Source organism: Gorilla gorilla, chromosome 21 (genome assembly GCF_029281585.2).
Source record: "Gorilla gorilla gorilla isolate KB3781 chromosome 21, NHGRI_mGorGor1-v2.1_pri, whole genome shotgun sequence".
Classification (NCBI taxonomy): Eukaryota; Metazoa; Chordata; class Mammalia; order Primates; family Hominidae; genus Gorilla; species Gorilla gorilla.
Genome location: NC_073245.2, coordinates 46692651 through 46710566, shown reverse-complemented (window position 1 = coordinate 46710566; position 17916 = coordinate 46692651). Strand labels below are relative to the sequence as shown.

Genomic DNA, 17916 nt, shown 5'->3' with positions numbered 1-17916 from the left:
CAAAAACTTTCCTAGAAATCACCCTTCTGAGACCTCTCTGTAGCACTGAAGAAAAAAATTCCTTCTAATTGCTTCTCAGAGAGTATACTATTTCTTTCTTCTTTTCACTCTCTGGTCTCTCCTTTAAATTGCCTTCCAGACTAATTCCATCTTTTCTCTTCCTTTGAGATGGAGTCTCACTCTGTTTCCCAGGCTGGAGTGCAGTGGCACGATCTCAGCTTACTGCAACCTCTGCCTCCCGGGTTCAAGCGATTCTCCCTGCCTCAGCCTTCCGAGTAGCCAGGGCTACAAGTTTGCGTCAACACGCCCGGCTAATTTTTGTATTTTTAGTAGAGACGGGGTCTCACCATGTCGTCCCAGCTGTTCTCAAACTCCTGAGCTCAAGCGATCCACCCAGCTCAGCCTCCTAAAGTGCTGGAATTACAGGCGTGAGGCTGTGCCTGGCCTAGGCTATCTCCTTCTGTCTTATCCCTACATGCAGATGGTTCTAGGCATTAGCCTTCTACTCCTCTCTGTATTCTATTTCTGCCTAAGACCACATATTCTCACAGCATCAAATGTCACTGCTCTGATGATTCAACTTCTTCTGTTTCCTCTTAACTCTAACTCATATATTGTTACCTCTACAGCTGCTTCCCTGGGGTTTTCTACTTGGTTGTCCGGCAGTTACCTTAAATTCAGCAGGTTCTAAGCTGCTCAGCACCCTCCCCCAACATCTACAACGATGCATACTCTTTATACTTCCTAACTTCTCCATTGCTCCATGTTCCATAACATGACAATTATTGCTGATACCCCTCTCTTATACTTCATTTTCTATTAAGCTCTCTACCTGTTTCTCCTTTGGAACTTTATCTAGTATCTACCCCCTCTTTTCTATTTCTACTTTCATCTCCTGAGATCAGGTTCTCATCATTGCTGCAATGATTTCTTCTTATCTCTAGGTCCTCACCATCTTTTAATCCACACTGTATCTTCCTATCAAATCTTCCTAAATGCAGCTTGAGCAAGTTTTCCTCTCTTCAAAAAGTTCCACAGCTTCCAATACCCTCACGGTAATATCCAAATTCTTTTGATCTGGCTTTTAAAGTACTTTCTAAACTGGTTCCATGTTCTGTATTGAAAATTACCTGCTTAGTTCTAATTTTGACTCTCTGCTTCAGTCTGAAGCAGGCTTTGGGATCTTAACTTCTCTGTGTATCCTCCTATGATACTTGGGATAATGTTGGTATTAAGGAAATATGTGAATTTACTTAAATAATTTACTGTTTAGTAACAAAGTGAATATTGCCATAGTCATTCATCTTAATATTCATTTTAAGCAGCAGATTGCTGTGTAACAGGCACTTTGCCAGGGGCAAGAAATAAAGATGAAGATATGAATCCATTTCTCAAAGAACTCCCAGTCGCCCAGGGAAGAGTGGTTTTAAACACAATACTGAAACTACAATCCACTATTGTATTATATAATGATCTTCTCACATCGTTAAATAATACAACCAATAGTGATTGACTCATAAGAGACACATGTTTGGCAAATGACTAAATGAACAGATTTACATACAGAAGACTGCTGTCCTAATGAGTTAGCTGTGGGTTCTAGCTTGAGGGTTAAAAATTTCTACAGAGGTAAGGACTAAAAACTATTTTAAAGGTTATACAAATCCATGCTAACTGGGAATAGTTAAGAAAATGGCTATCCCTGTCTTTGTTGTTTCTAATAGGCTGTATACACATTTACATAAAGCAGCATGATAAACAATTTTCTGTATAGGAAAAGTGATCCTGTATACATACCCATGAGATCAGCAAATCCTCCTACTGGCAATCGGCAGGTTCCAGTAACAAACTGTAGAAGTCTCATTCTCTTCTCATTATCAATTTCTTTAACAAACTGTTAAAAGTATATTTAAAGAGATATATATGTCATATGTTACATTCAGCACACTAAACAAGAAAGAAAAATAATGATTTCAGATCTTTTATTTTTTTTAGAGGTGAGGTGTCCCAGGCTCTGTGGCCCAGGCTGGGGTGCAGTGGTGCAATCATAGCTGATTGCAGCCTCTAACTCCTGGGCAGCAGGCAGTCCTCCTGCCTCGGCCTCCAGAGTAGCTGGGACTATAGGAGCAAGCTACTGTATCTAGCTCATTTCAAATCTTAAAGGAACCTCTGGTGTCCACTGCATTAGATAATTACTTAACACTATGGATGGAGGGCCATTTCCATGTTTATCAAAGCCCCATCAACTTTTCCTTATATAAATCTTAGGACAATATACTTAAAGGGATATATAAAAAGTAAGATGGACTGAGACCAAGAGCTCCGTACTCACGCAGTTTTAAGATGAGCTCTTCTAGGGCAGCCCTTCCTGTGACTCCCCATCCCACCACCACCCCCCAGCCCCAGATTTGCCCGTCCTATAGGATATTCATGTGGCTACACAGGATACAGACCTTGAGTCAGTACAGACTTTTTGGTTTAATAAACAACTTTAATCAAACTCACAGAATTCTGATGCAGGATATATCCCAATAACCTCCTCTTCTCAATGTTCTTTAGGTTTTGGTATAGCTACAAATAGCTAGAATTATGTGGTTTTTATTTCATACAATTCTGACTCAAAACAATAGGTTTCTAGAGAATGTTTCTAGCCTGTAGTATAACTGTTTTGCCTCAGCCAAAAACTTTTTTGTAAGGAATAATTTCTATCCTATTGTAGTATTATCAATTATCCTACAATTGTAATCCTACTTGTTATAGAAGCTCAGTTTAAGTTTCTCATATGAATTTTTTTACATGTACGCCAGATTTTTTAAATTTTTTAAATTTTTGTAAAATATACACAACATAAATTCTCGATTTTAACCATTTTGAGTGTAATTCAATGACATTAAGTACATTCACACTGTTGTGCAACCATCGCCACTATTTCCAACTTTTTCATCATCCCAAGTAAAACCTATGTACACATTAAACACAACTTCCCATTTTTGTTCCCTGCAACTTCTGGTAACCCATATTCTACTTTTGCCTCTATGAAGCTGCCCATTCTAGTAACCTCATGTAAGTGGAATTATACAATATTTGTCCGTTTGTGTCTGGCTTACTTCGCTTATCTTAAAATTCATAATGTTTTTAAGGTTTGTTCATGTTGTAGCACATACCAAAAATTTCATTACTTTTTAGCACTGAATAATATTCCAACACAGACAGTCCCTGGCTTACAATTTTTTGACTTTATGATGGGTTTATTACTCCATCATAAGTTGAGGAGCACCTAGACTTATGATGGTTCGATTTATGATTTTTCAACTTTACAATGGGTAAGTTGTGACTTTACAATGTAACTTTACAATGGGTAAGTTATGATAAGGGTATTAAATGCATTTTCAACTCAAGATATTTTTGACTTATGATGGATATAAAGGATAAAACTCCAAGTCCAGGAGCATCTGTATATGTATATATCACATTTTGTGTGGGTAAATGAATGATGAATACTGGTGTACAAGTATCTGTTTAAGTCTCTGCTTTCAATTTTTTGGGCTATATACCAAGTATTGGAATTCCTGGATCTTATGTTAATTCTATGCTTAAATTTTGAGGAACCACCAAACTATTTCCACAGTGGTGTGGTATTTCACACTATCACCAGCAATGCGCCCTTGGCAATGGTTGTTCTTCCCCACTTCAAAAATAATACTAAGTGTGATGTGGTATCTCATTGTGTTGTTTTTGTTTTTGAGACAGAGTCTTGCTCTGTCGCCCAGGCTGGAGTGCAGTAGTGCGAACTTGGCTTACTGCAACCTCTGCCTTCCAGGTTCTAGTGATTCTCCTGCCTCAGCCTCACAAGTAGCTGGGATTACAGGCATGTGCCACCATGCCCGACTAATTTCACCGTGTTAGCCAGGATGGTCTTGATCTCCTGATGTCGTGATCCACCCGCCTCAGCCTACCAAAGTGCTGGGATTACAGGTGTGAGCCACCGCACCCAGCCTCACTGTGGTTTTGATTTGCATTTCTCTAATGACTAATGATGTTGAACATCATATACCATGCTTAAGGCAGACATTTTTAGAGAGATACCATTATGATTCTAAACCAAGTCTCTTAAATTTTGCCTTCTGAACATTATATAATTAATGAAGTATAAATTATAAAAAACATACTACAGACAGTCCTATAAAACCCCAAAACCATTTAAATCAAATGTAGGTAAATTTTATCATCTTGAATTGTCTTACACTCTACTTTGGACAAAGATGCAAGGTATGTGTGGCTTACTTGGCAATAGTCTTAAAAGGATGCTGTTATAATCTGTATTCATTTATTATAATGCATGGACTAAGGGGTCTATATACACTGGTACATTTTGACCTGTGACTCATTCCCATATGTGGTAAGCAAATTCTAAAAAATTATGCTGTGTCAACTAATAGAAATAAATTTAAAAACAAACCTGCCAAAACCACATGATTTGTTTGCTGGTCCTCGCATAATGACGGTAGATGGCATGTCTTTGCCAGTCATTCAAATCAATCTCTTGCATTCCACATAAAAGGACCTTTAGGGATGAAAAAGACAAACTGTTTCCTAAGGTAACTGTACAAAAACAGCTGGACATAGGAAAGACTAAGATTAAGCAAAGCTTTAGAATAACAATCAGTAGGCTTTGACTTATCAACTATACATCAAGAATTATATCTACATTGCTCATGAAGGCAAGGTTCCATGCACGGTGTCATACATATACATATTCAGGGAAGTAAGTCACTCAATTGTAGAGAAGCTCTAATATTTGTACTTTGGAGGGGGGTAATACTATTGTTTTATCTTTGGATAAATTATGATTTTCTTTAACCATTGGGGATGTTTCAAAACATTTTGCCCCAGTATAAAAATATTACAGTAACAGGAAAGATGGGAAAGTGAGTTAAAAGCAGACAACTTAAGGCATTATTTACTAGCATGGTACAGGGGAATGAAGGAAAATTCATTACCTCTAATTCCTTTGCATCAAAGTATTGCAAATATTGCTGGGGAAGAATTTCATTAAAGCCTTCAAAGAAAGCTTGTGTCTGTTCTTCAACACCTCGAGACAACCTCCACTCAGCTACCATTCTGGCAAACAAATATGAAAAAACCTATCAGGAAGTTTAGATCTTATCTTTAAATTCTGAGTATAAAAATAAATTTTAAAAAATTATAAAAAACTTAAAATATATTCAAAAGTAGAACATAATGAACCCCCGTACACATGTCCAAGCTTCATCACAATGCCCATCTATTTCATCTATGCCCCTACTCATACCCTAGATATCATATAATTTCATTTCTTTATTTATTTGAGATGAGGTCTCACTCTGTCACCTGAGCTGAAGCACAGTGGCACAATCTTGGCTCACTGCAGTCTCGACCTCCTGGGCTCAAGCAATCCTCCTACCTCGGCCTCCCGAGTAGCTGGGAATATAGGTGTGCAACACCACGCCTGGCTGATTTTCGGTTTTGTGTGTAGAGATGGTGTCTCTCTGTGATGCCAAGGCTGGTTTTAAATATCTGGCCTCAAGTGATCTTCCTGCCTCGGCCATCCAAAGTGCTAGGATTACAAGCGTGTGCCACCATTGCCAAGCCATATAATTTCTTTTTTTTTCTTTTATTTTGTTTTTGTTTTTTGAGACAGGGTCGCATTCTGTCACTCAGGCTGGAGTGCAATGATACTCACTGCAGTGTGGGCTCACTGCAGCCTCCACCTTCCAGGTTCAGTCAGTTCTTGTGCATCAGCCTCCTGAGTAGCTGGCATTACAGGCGTGCGCCACCACACCCAACTAATTTTTGTGTTTTTAGTAGAGACGGGGATTTCATCATGTTGGCCAGGCTGGTCTTGAACTCCTGACCTTAAGTGTTCTGCCTGCCTTCTCCCAAAGTGCTGGGATTACAGGCATGAACCACCACGCCCAGCCCAAATAATTTCATTTTGAACAAATATTTCAGTATATGTCTCTATGACATGAGGATTATTTTTTAAAACATAAATCATAAAAACATGACCGCATCATTATTTTATAAACCTAGAATTCTAAATCTAGTGACAATATCCTTCAAAAAATGAAGGTGAAATAAAGATGTTTTCATATAAAAGCTGAGAAAATGCATCGCCAAGAGATGCACACTAAGTGAAATGGTAAAGAAAGGTTTTTTTTTTAAAGCCAAAGGGAAATTATCTTAGATTAAAAAAAAAAAAAAAAGAATCTGAGGAAAGAAATAAGGAGAACCAGAAATAGTAATGTGAGTAAATATAAGATTATTTTTGAAAATAGTTAAAAATTAAAGCAAGAATAACAGTAACAAAGTATTATATTTGTGACATGTAGAAATAATATACGACAACAACAACACAAACAACTGGAGTGAGGTAAATGGAATTATATTATTATGAGCTTCTTTTCTTTTTTTTTGAGACGAAGTCTCGCTCTTGTCCCCTAGGCTGAAGCGCAATGGCGTGATCTCGACTTACTGCAACCTCCGCCACCTGGGTTCAAGCGATTCTCATGCCTCAGCCTCCCAAGTAGCTGGGATTACAGGTGCCTGCCACCATGCCTAGTTAATTTTTGTATTTTTAGTAGAGACGGGGTTTCACCATGTTGGCCAGGCTGGTCTCGAACTCCTGACCTCAGGCAATCCGCCCACCTCAGCCTCCCAAAGTGCTGGAATTACAGGCGTGAGCCACTGCACCTGGCCTATGAGCTTCTTATATTGTACAAGAAGTAGTGTTTGGGTCAACAGGGATGTTAAAGATGCATATTATCATAATCATTAGAGTTGCCACTAAAGTTAAACAAAGAGGTATAGCTAAAAAACCAACAGAAGAGCTAAAAAAGAAAGTAAAAATTGCTTTATTCAAAGAAGGCAAGAAAGAACAAAGAAAGTTGGGAAAAATAAGAAACAAATAGCAAGGCGAGACAAATAGCAAAACAAATAGCAATGGTTAGACAAAAGTCCAACCAAATCAGTAATAAAATTAAACATAAATGTACTGAACACTCCAATTATAAAGTAGAGATTATCAGGATAAAAATAAGACCTGGCTGGGCACGGCGGCTCATGCCTGTAATCCCAGCACTTCGGGAGGCTGAGGTGAGGGGATCACAAGGTCAGGAGATCGAGACTTTCCTAGCTAACACAGTGAAACCCTGTCTCTACTAAAAATACAAAAAAATTAGCCAGGTGTGGTGGCAGGCGCCTGTAGTCCCAGCTACTCGGGAGGCTGAGGCAGGAGAATGACGTGAACCCAGGGAGTGGAGCTTAGAGTGAGCCAAGATGGCACCACTGCATTCCAGCCTGGGTGACAGAGAGACTACGTCTCAAAAAAAAACAACAACAACAACAACAACAAAAAAAACCTAACAAATACTTTTAAATACAATGAGAGTGGCTGGATGTGGTGGCTGACATCTGTAATCCCAGCACTTTGGGAGGCTGAGGTGGGTGGATCCCTTGAGCACAGGAGTTCAAGACCAGCCTGGGCAACACGGTGAAACCCCATCTCTTCGTGTGGGTGTGGTGGCACATGCCTGTAGTCCCAGCTGCTTGGCGGCTGAGGCTAGAGGATCGCTTGAACTTCTGGAAGTGGAGGCTGCCGTGAGGCAAGATTTCGCCACTACACTCCAGCCTGGGTGACAAAGTGAGACCCTGTCTCAAAAATATTAATAATAAAAATAAAACATAATAAATAAATAAATAAATAAATAAATAAATAAAAATAAGATAGTGAAAAACACAACATTCCAAAATTTGTGGCTAGGCGTGGTGGCTCATGCCTGTAATCCAGGCACCTTGGGACGCTGAGGCAGGCAGATCACCTGAGGTCAAGAGTTCAAGACAAGCCTGGCCAACACGGCAAAACCCCGTCTCTACTAAAAATACAAAAATTAGCCAGGCGTGGTGGCGGGTGCCTATAATCCCAGCTGCTCGGGAGGCTGAGGCAGAAGAATCACTTGAACCCAGGAGATGGAAGTTGCAGTGAGCCAAGATTGTACCGCTGCACTCCAGCCTGGGCGACAGAGCAAGACTGTCTTGGGGGGAAAAAAAAAAGTGTGGACTGGATGCGGTGGCTCATGCCTATAATTCCAGCACTTTGGGAGTCCAAGGTGGGAGTATCGTTTGGATCCAGGAGTTTGAGACCAGCCTGGGTAACATAGTGAGACCCATCTCCTACAATAAATAAATAAATAAATAAATAAGCCAGGCATGGTAGTACATGCCTGTGGTTCCAGCTACTTGGAAGGCTGAGGTGGGAGGCTATCTGGAGCTCAGGAGGTTGAGGCTACAGTGAACCATGACTCTATCACTACGCTCCAACCTGGGCAACCTCAGAGTGAGACTCTATCTCAAAAAAAAACAACAAAAAATTGTGGGATATAGCTAAAGAAATATTTAGTTGGAAATATGCAGCTTTAAATCCTTATATTAGAAAACAGAATGTGGGAGGATAGCTTAAGGCAAGGAGTCTGAGACCAGCTTGTGCAAAATAGCAAGACCACATCTCTACAAAAATAAAAACAACCAAAAAATTTGCTGGGCACGGTGGCTTGTGCCTACAGTCCCAGCTACTCAGAAGGATGAGGCAGGGGGATCCTTTGATCCCAGGAGTTTAAGACTGCAGTGAGCTCTGATCGTGCCACTGTATTTCAGCCTCGGCAACAGAGCAAGACTCCGTCAAAGAAGAACGAAATCTAGACGTATCGTAAGAAAAGGTAAGAAGAGGGAGGGAAGAAGGGAAAGAGAAGAGTTTCTAAAATCAATGATCTGAAATATTTAAGAACTCCAACAATCACAAATAAAAAGACAACCCAATTTTAGAATGGATAAAAGATTTGGATACACACATCACAAAAGAAGAGCTACAAATGATCAATATGCACAGAAAAACGTACTTGACACCATTAGTCAAGGAAGAAATGGAAATTAAAACCACAAGATATTACTGACAATGCTGAATTGGCAAGAACGTGAAGCAACTCTCAAATATTACTAGTAGGACTGCAAAATGGCAAAAACACTTTGGGAAACTGGCAGTTTCTAATAAAGTCAAACACCTTCCCAGCGATTTCACTCCTAGGTATTTACTCAAGAAAAATATGTCCACAAAAAGATATCACAAGAATGTTTATAGCAGCTTTACTCATAAAAGCCCCAGACTGAGAAACAACCAAAACATTTATCACCAAGAGAATGGATAAACAAATTTTGAGATATACACAGCATGGAATATTTCTCAGCAATAAAAAGGAATAAAATACTGATATAAACAACATGGCTGAATCTCACAAACACCAAATAAAAGAAAGAATCAGACACCAAAAGCTACATATAAGAGTACATACTCTATGATTCCATTTTAGGAAGTTTAAGATCAGAAACAGTTATAGAAATAGAACTAAACAGAAATGGTTACCTACCTCTGGGGCTGGGAGAAGGGAGGTGTGTATTGGCCCCTTATGGGGTCCAGAATAGAAAAAAAAAGTTCCACAATTTGGGTCATATTTACATGGACATGATGCTATATGGAACAGTGTTTACAGAATTGGTAATCAAACGAGTGATCTAGCACAACTTCTCTCCATAAAATGCTCACATTTGGGCTGATATATATATTTGTCAAAATTCAACTTGTACACTTAAGATCAGTGCATTTTATTCTAAGGAAATTATACTTCTTAAAATAATACTAAAAACCCCCCAAACTCTGAAATTTTAAGCAAGCCATTATTGAAGTAGATACTAAAAACCTTTTTAGCTGCCCATTTTCTTAAAATGTTATTTACCAGCAACAAAACTATTGAGAAACGTAGTACATCTCTTGGAATCTCGAATCATTACCTCTCTGGAATGCTATATATGTCATAAGAAAATCTAGACATATCATGACAAAAAAACTGGAGAATTGACAAAAACAAATTGACTACATTTTAAAAGCAGATTTCAAAATAAACTTTTAAAAGGATAGATTGTTTTCCAAGAAATAATGACAGTTCACTGTGTTAAATAGTATACTTTCAATTATAGAGGGAAAAACCAGGCAAGAAATGCAGAACCTGGAACTTAAGAAGTAAATATGCAAAATTTAACCCTGGCTGGAAAGAATTGCTATTGAGAAGGTATGAATGAACTATTAGCTCTTGAGACTAGTAGCATGAACCAATGGAAATAATCAGAAAGGATATACTATAAAACATCATTTTAGTTATTAATTTTACCCAACCTTATGATATGGTTTGGCTCTGTGTCCCCACCCAAATCACATCTTGTAGCTCCCATAATTCCTATGTGTTATGGGAGAGAACCAGTGGGAGATAACTGAATCATGGGGGCGGGCCTTTCTCATGTTGTTCTCATTATAGTGAATAAGGCTCACGTGAGATCTGATGGTTTTAAAATGGGAGTTTCCCAGCACAAGCTCTCTCTTTGCCTGCTGCCATTCATGTAAGACATGACTTGCTCCTCCTTGCCTTCCACCATGATTGTGAGGCCTCCCCAGCCATGTGGAACTGTAAGTCCATTAAACCTCTTTCTTTTGTAAATTGTCCACTCTCAAGTATGTCTTATCAGCAGTGTGAAAACAGTAAATTGTTACCAGGAGTGGGGTGCTGCTGAAGATAACTGAAAATGTGGACGCAACTTTAGAACTGGGTAACAGGCAGACGTTGGAACAGTTTCGAGGGCTCAGAAGAAGATAGGAAAATGTGGGAAAGTTTGGAACTTCCTATAGACTTGTTGAATGGCTTTGACCAAAATGCTGACAGCAATATGGACAATAAAGTCCAGGCTGAGGTGTTCTCAGATGGAAATGAGAAACTTTTTGGGAAATGGAGCAAAGGTGACTCTGTATCTTTTAGCAAAGAGACTGGCAGCATTTTGCCCCTGTGCTAGAGACTGGTGGATTTGTACTTGAGAGAGACGATTGTACTTGAGAGAGATGATTTAGGGTATCTGGTGGAATAAATTTCTACGTAGCAAAGCATCCAAGAGGAGACTTGTGTGCTGTTAAAGGCATTCAGTTTTGTAAGGGAAGCAGAGCATAAAAGTTTGGAAAATTTGCAGCCCAACAATGCAATAGAAAAGAAAATCTCATTTTCTGAGGAGAAATTCAAGCTGGCTACAGAAATTTGCATAAGTAATGAGGACCCGAATGTTAATCCCCAAGACAATGTGGAAAATGTCTACAGGGCATGTCAGAGGTCTTCATGGAAGCCCCTCCTATCACAAGCCTGTAGGCCTAGGAGCTAAAAATGGTTTCATGGGCCGGGCCCAGGGTCCCCATGCTGTGTGCACTCTAGGGACTTGGTGCCCTGTTTCCTAGCTGCTCCAGCATGACTAAAAGTGGCCAAGGTACAGCCCGGGTTGTTGCTTCAGAAGGTGGAAGCCCCAAGACTTGGCAGCTTCCACATGCTGTTGAGCCTGAGGGTGCACAGAAGGCAAAAATTGAGGTTTGGGAACCTCCCTCTAGATTTCAGAAGACGTATGGAAATGCCTAGATGCCCAGGCAAAAGTCTGCTTGCAGGGGCAGGGCACTCACAGAGAACCTCTGCTAGGTCAGTGTGGAGGGGAAATGTGAAGTTGGAGGCCCATACAGAGTCCCTACTGGGGCACTGCCTAGTGGAGCTGTGAGAAGAGGGCAACCATCCTCCAGACCCCAGAATGGTAGATCCACCAACAGCTTGCACCATGAGACTGGAAAAGCCATAGACACTCAACGCCAGCCCATGAAAGCAGCCGGTGGGGGGCTATACCCTGCAAAGCCCCAAGGGCGGTGCTGCCCAAGGCCATGGGAGGCCACCTCTTACATCAGGGTGACTTGCATATGAGACGTGGAGTCAAAAGAGATCATTTTGGAACTTGAAGATTTGACTGCCCTGCTGGATTTCAAACTTGCATGGGGCCTGTAGCTCCTTTGTTTTGGCCAATTTCTCCCATCTTGAATGGCTGTATTTACCCAATGCCTGTATCCCTGAGTGTATGTAGGAAGTAACTAAGTTGCTTTTAATTTTACAGGCTCATAGGCGGAAGGGACTTCCCTTGTCCCAGATGAGACTTTGGACTGTGGACTTTTGAGTTAATGCTGAAATAAGTTAAGACTTTGGGGACTGTTGAGAAGGCATGATTGGTTTTGAAATGTGAAGACGTGAGATTTGGGAGGGGCTAGGGGCAGAATGATATGGTTTGGCTCTGTGTCCTCACCCAAATCTCATCCTGTAGCTCCCATAATTCCCATGTGTTGTGAGAGAGAATCAGTGAGAGATAACTGAATCATGGGACCACGGGGGTGGGTCTTTCCCCTGCTGTTTGCATGACAGTGAATATGTCTCACAAGATATGATGAAGTGTTTTGTTCATTCGTTTGTTTGTTTTGAGACAGAGTCTTGCTCTGTTACCAGGCTGGAGTACAGTGGTGCTATCCTGGCTCACTGCAATCCCCGCCTCCAAGGTTCAAGCCATTCTCCTGCCTCAGCCTCCCTAGTAGCTGGGATTACAGGCACATGCCACCACACCCAGCTAATTTTTGTATTTTTAGTAGAGATGGGGTTTCACCATGTTGGCCAGGATGGTCTCAATCTCCTGACCTCGTGATCTGCCTGCCTTGGCCTTCCAAAGTGCTAGGATTACAGGCATGAGCCACCATGCCCAGCCGATGATGAGGTTTTAAAAACAGGAGTTTTCCCTGTACAAGCTCTCTGTTTGCCTGCTACCATTCATGTAAGATGTGACTTGCCCCTCCTTGCCTTCCACCATGAGGGTGAGGCCTCCCCACCCTCGTGGAACTGTAAGTCCATTAAACCTCTTTTTTTTGTAAATTGCCCAGTCTTGGATATGTCTTTATCAGCAGCAGGAAAGTGGATTAATACACCTTACAATATTCCCTGTGAAAATATCTGCATATATATTTGAGATTCTTTTTAATGACATGTTATACAGCATAGTGGTTACAGAGTTGATGTTTAAAAGAGTGATCCTGCATGACTTTTATCCTTAAAACTCTTTTAAAAACACTTAAAAAAAAACTTTTTAGAAATGAAAAATGACTGCCTACATAGGATATTGATTAGTACAGAGACAAATATTATTTTTGGAGATACTCTCCATTAGTATTAGTAAGCAATTATCAATGTGCTGTAGTCAAACAAAAAGTGAAATGTGAAAAGGAGCACTCTCACCTGATGTATTCCTCTTTATTTTCTTCTGTTACAAGAATATTGCCACCATTAGGTTTCAGATCATGACTCTTAATTTCACCTAGAATTTCTTTGTCAACGGAGAAGTACATTTCCAAATCACATTCCTCAATATTGTTTTCCCTGCACAAATGAAATTAGCACTATTTGTTATATCCACCAATTCAATAATAACTTATAAGTTTTTAATGAAAGGCCCATGTTCTTAAATAATTAATATTAAGCTATCACATCAAAATAAGAAGAAATAAGATTCTGTTCTAAGGTCATATTATTGCAGAAGATCTTGGGTGTATTTTTGTAAAATTTATCATATTGAATAAAAAGACAGGTTTGATATATAGATCATTTAAATACAATAAACCAATTATGTGCTTACAGTTTGGATAAGTTATCAATACTACACGAAATGCATATAACTATATTTTAATAAATTACATGGAAAAAGAAACTTACTTAACCCAGATGAGAGAATTGTAAAATTCTGGATCAATAGATTCTAAATCCTTGAGTCCAACTGGTTTGTTCAAGATACGCTTATAGAATGGTAAAGAAAAACCCGTGTCTATGAATTTCCCATGGAACAGAGCCTATGAAAAAAGGAAACAAGACTGCTTAAAATAACTGTACAATAATCATTTTATTTCAATATGTTAGATGAATTCTTCATTTAAAAACACTTCCCTGGGTCAGGCATGGTGGCTCACGCCTGTAATCCCAGCAATCTGGGAGGCCGAGGTGGGTGGATCACCTGAGGTCAGGAGTTCGAGACCAGACTGACCAACATGGAGAAACCCCATCTCTACTAAAAACACAAAAATTAGCCAGGCATGGTGGCACATGCTTGTAATCCCAGCTACTTGGGAGGCTGAGGCAGGAGAATTGCTCGAACCTGGGAGGCAGAGGTTGTGGTGGGCCGAGATCGCGCCATTGCACTCTAGCCTGGGCAACAAAAGTGAAACTTCGTCTCAAAAAAACACTTCCCTGGCTGGGCACGGTGACTTATACCTGTAATCCCAGCACTTTGGAAGGCTGAGGCAGGTGGATTACCTGAGGTCAGGAGTTCAAGACCAGCCTGGCCAACACAGCAACACCCCTTCTCTACTAAAAATACAAAAATTAGCCAGGCATGGTGGCACACACCTGTAATCCTAGCTACTTGGGAGGCTGAGGCAGGAGAACTGACTGAGTCCAGCAAGCAGAGGTTGCAGTGAGCCAAGATCGTGTCACTGTACTCCAGCCTGGGTGACAGAGCAAGACTCTGTCTCAAAAATAAAAAACAAAACAACAAAAAACCACTTCCCTTTCTCTCATATGATCTGTTATGGCACCTAAGAGAAAATTTAGTATTGCTGAATAAGCAAAGTAAACATAATTCTTGACCTGCACTTACCATGGCAATAAATCTGCCAATAAAACGAAAATATTTCAGGTGATCTGGATTGATGTAAGAAGCGGGGTTTATCTGCAAGCAGTAGTTATCCTTCCCTGCATATTCAAACAGGCAATACATTGGGTTCAACACTTCATGTGACAAAAGAAAGAACCATTCTCTGAAATCAAAAGAAAATTTACGATGAAAAATCTTGTAGGTTACCAAGAAATCAAAGAACAGTGCTATAAAGTTCTCAGGGATCTATACCCCTCAGCTAGTGATAGTTTTCTAATCTCATGTTGATTTTTATTGCTTCTGTTCAAACTCACATCTGTTTCACAGAGTTGGTAGTATACACCATCTCTGGTAGATGGTAATATACACATTATTACATTTCAAAGAATCTAAGACAACATTGCACCTTTATTTGATGAACCACTAAACTGTATTTTCCAATTTTACCTGATACATCTTAATTTCAGAGATATTATAAAATGAAAATATTAGTCTTAGAATCAATGAAATACTATTCATAGGCAAATTTAAAATTCACTATTCACCTATGTGAGTAAAGTGGCTGAAATCAATCTAATATTCCATCTATTACTAAGTCCCATAATAATCCCCATCAAGTGCCACTACTCCCTACACGTTAAATCAATATGAAAATTCTTCCAATTTCACAGAGGCAGTAAAGGACTTAATTCCAGCCACTCACATATTAGAAAAATGCTGAGACTCTAGGTCAAATATTGTGAAAATATGAACCAATATTAACATAAGATTATGGTTACTAAAACTACGTAACATGGGTGATCTGGGGTAATACATGTGGCATAAGCCTGTAATCTGGATCTCTTTTCCTGTTAGTTCATGGCCTCTTGTGGTAAGTGTATCTCATGACACACTTTAATATTGCTAGTTTATTTTCTTATTAGGAATGAATGATTGCTCTCCTCTTCAATTGCCTTTAACTTATACAAAATTACATGTTTCTACTCATATTTGTTATTTATCTATGATTATATCATATATTTTGAAATAATTTTATTTAAACTCAGAAACATAATATAAATAAGAACTACTAAAATGTAGCCACCAATTAGCGTGCACACAAAGACACAGGCTCTGAACTAGGTCATTAATAAACAATATTTCTACTCTTCACAATAATCCTAGAAATGTAGATATTAATATTCTTATTTTACAGATGAAAATATTTGCCCAACATCACACTATTGGGAGCAGAAAAAGATTCAAATCCCGTCTTGACCCCAAAGTCCTTGTCTTTGCACAACGCCAGCTCTACGCAAATTTTTAACCTGGTGTGATATATTATTATGGAATAAGCAAAGCAATTCTCATTAGAGACTATCTTCTAGGGTCCAATATTAAGCTCCAATATGAAGAAAGCAGAATTAAGACTTTCAACTCCTATTTTGTACAACCTTCTATATTTTCATGACAAATATACTAATCTCAGTTGGAAACTGAGTAACTATTACCTGTATCAGTAATCTGTGGTGGGGAAAATGACCTGATCACTATAAGGCCTTGTGTTTTCTGTGGAACAGATATCAGAGGTGGTAGACTTAACACTGGCTACTGGTTAGATGATACAAAGCTTGCATCCAGGCTCTACAATTTATTATGTGCCTTAGGTGAGTCTCTAAGCCTCTTCATCATCCTATAAAATTCTGTATCACAAGGTTACCCTGAAGATTAAACGAGTGATGTGGGTGAAATCAGTCAGCTGTACATGACATAGAAAGTGCTGAATTAAATGTTTTTTGAAATTCTGTAGCTACGGCATAATAAAGGTATAATAATTTGACATATTTCATTTTCCTAAAATATAAGATTGAGAAAATAATACTTGCAAGCGAAGTGCAATGGTACCTTTGGAGGAAAGGAACTAAGTTCTGAGTATTCATATTATCACTACCTTGCTACACCTCCATAATCTAAACCTTCTTCTCCTGGAAAAATCACCCACAAACGTCTTCGCAGATCTTGGGGACTGAAGCTCATTATCTAAAAAAAAATAAAGTAAAATAATTGGTGAAAAAAGCTATTGAAACACTGTCTACCACTTCTAGGTTTGACATCTCCTTCGTTATAGGTAATTGAAATCTCCCATGACACAGAAAGGTGTTCATGGTCTAGTCAAAACCACACATACAGAAAATACATTATAGTAACGTTTAATAATATTTTATTATATACATCTATATTTTTATATACTTTATACACGTGGTTTTATTTATTTATTTACTTTTAGACAGTCTCTCGCTCATTGCCCAGGCTGGAGTGCAATGGCACAATCTCGGCTTACCACACCTCCACCTCCCAGGTTCAAGCGATTCTCTTGCCTTAGCCTCCCGAGTAGCTGTAACTACAGGTGTGCGCCACCATGCCCGGCTAATTTTGTATTTTTAGTAGAGACGGGGTTTTGCCATGTTGGCCAGGCTGGTCTCAAACTCCTGACCTCAGGTGATCCACCGGCCTTGGCCTCCCAAAGTGCCGGGATTACAGACGTGAGCCATCATGCCCAGCCGTGATTTTATTTTTAATGATGCTACTATTGACTTATAATGTTGCCTGTATCAATTACTTAGAACATAGATGGGCATGGTCAGAGGTTGGGTGGGGTTTTTGTGGTTTGGTTATTAGGTTTGGTTTTGACTCATAGCCAAAGGTACACGTAACAGCTAACTGGCTAACCGAGAAATGAAAACCAGTAGCTGCAGAGAGACCCAGTTAACTTTGGAAACTCATTCTCAGCGGCAACCTATAACTACCTACAAAAACTACTCAAATTTTGTGTCCCACTATAGGTGGTTAATAGGATCATCTTCATATTTGAAGGACAGTACATTACTGAGCTACAATCAATAGGTCATTTGGTTTCCTGCCACGTAAAACAAATTATTTGACCAAAATTGTGTGTGTATAGCACTGCATATATCAATTACTCTTACAAAAAAATACAGAAGAACATGGAAAGGGAGAAGTTGATATAATGCCTATACTTTATTGAGTGATAAGAATGAATTACCATACTTAAATATCCAGAGAGGATCAGTAAGTAACCTGTTTATGCCAAGTTCTCTCAGTTCCCCCACAAAACCACCACATTTACGAATTCACATCCCACTCAAGCCAGAAAATCCCAGATGTAACAAAAAACTTCAATGCTTATGACATATGTAGGTTTATGCCAAGTATTCTACAAATAGTATAGGCTAGGTATACAGCAACGCAAATCAGAAATGTCACAAGGTTAAAACTATCTTTAAATAATTCCTTTTG

General features: G+C 39.3%; 1 protein-coding gene across 9 annotated transcripts in view; it reads right to left on the bottom strand.

Annotated features, from left to right (window-relative positions):
• ITCH (itchy E3 ubiquitin protein ligase) overlaps positions 1-17916 on the bottom strand; it is a 142317-nt gene that overhangs the window by 12901 nt on the left and 111500 nt on the right. For all 9 annotated transcript variants that reach the window (XM_019017147.4, XM_019017146.4, XM_063702340.1 and 6 more), the window contains 7 exons: positions 16550-16638; positions 14623-14782; positions 13686-13819; positions 13212-13352; positions 5001-5121; positions 4460-4564; positions 1798-1894 (listed from right to left, as the gene is read on the bottom strand). In XM_019017147.4, the coding sequence (XP_018872692.1) occupies positions 1798-1894; positions 4460-4564; positions 5001-5121; positions 13212-13352; positions 13686-13819; positions 14623-14782; positions 16550-16638 (847 nt within the window). The remainder of the gene's footprint in view (positions 1-1797; positions 1895-4459; positions 4565-5000; positions 5122-13211; positions 13353-13685; positions 13820-14622; positions 14783-16549; positions 16639-17916) is intronic.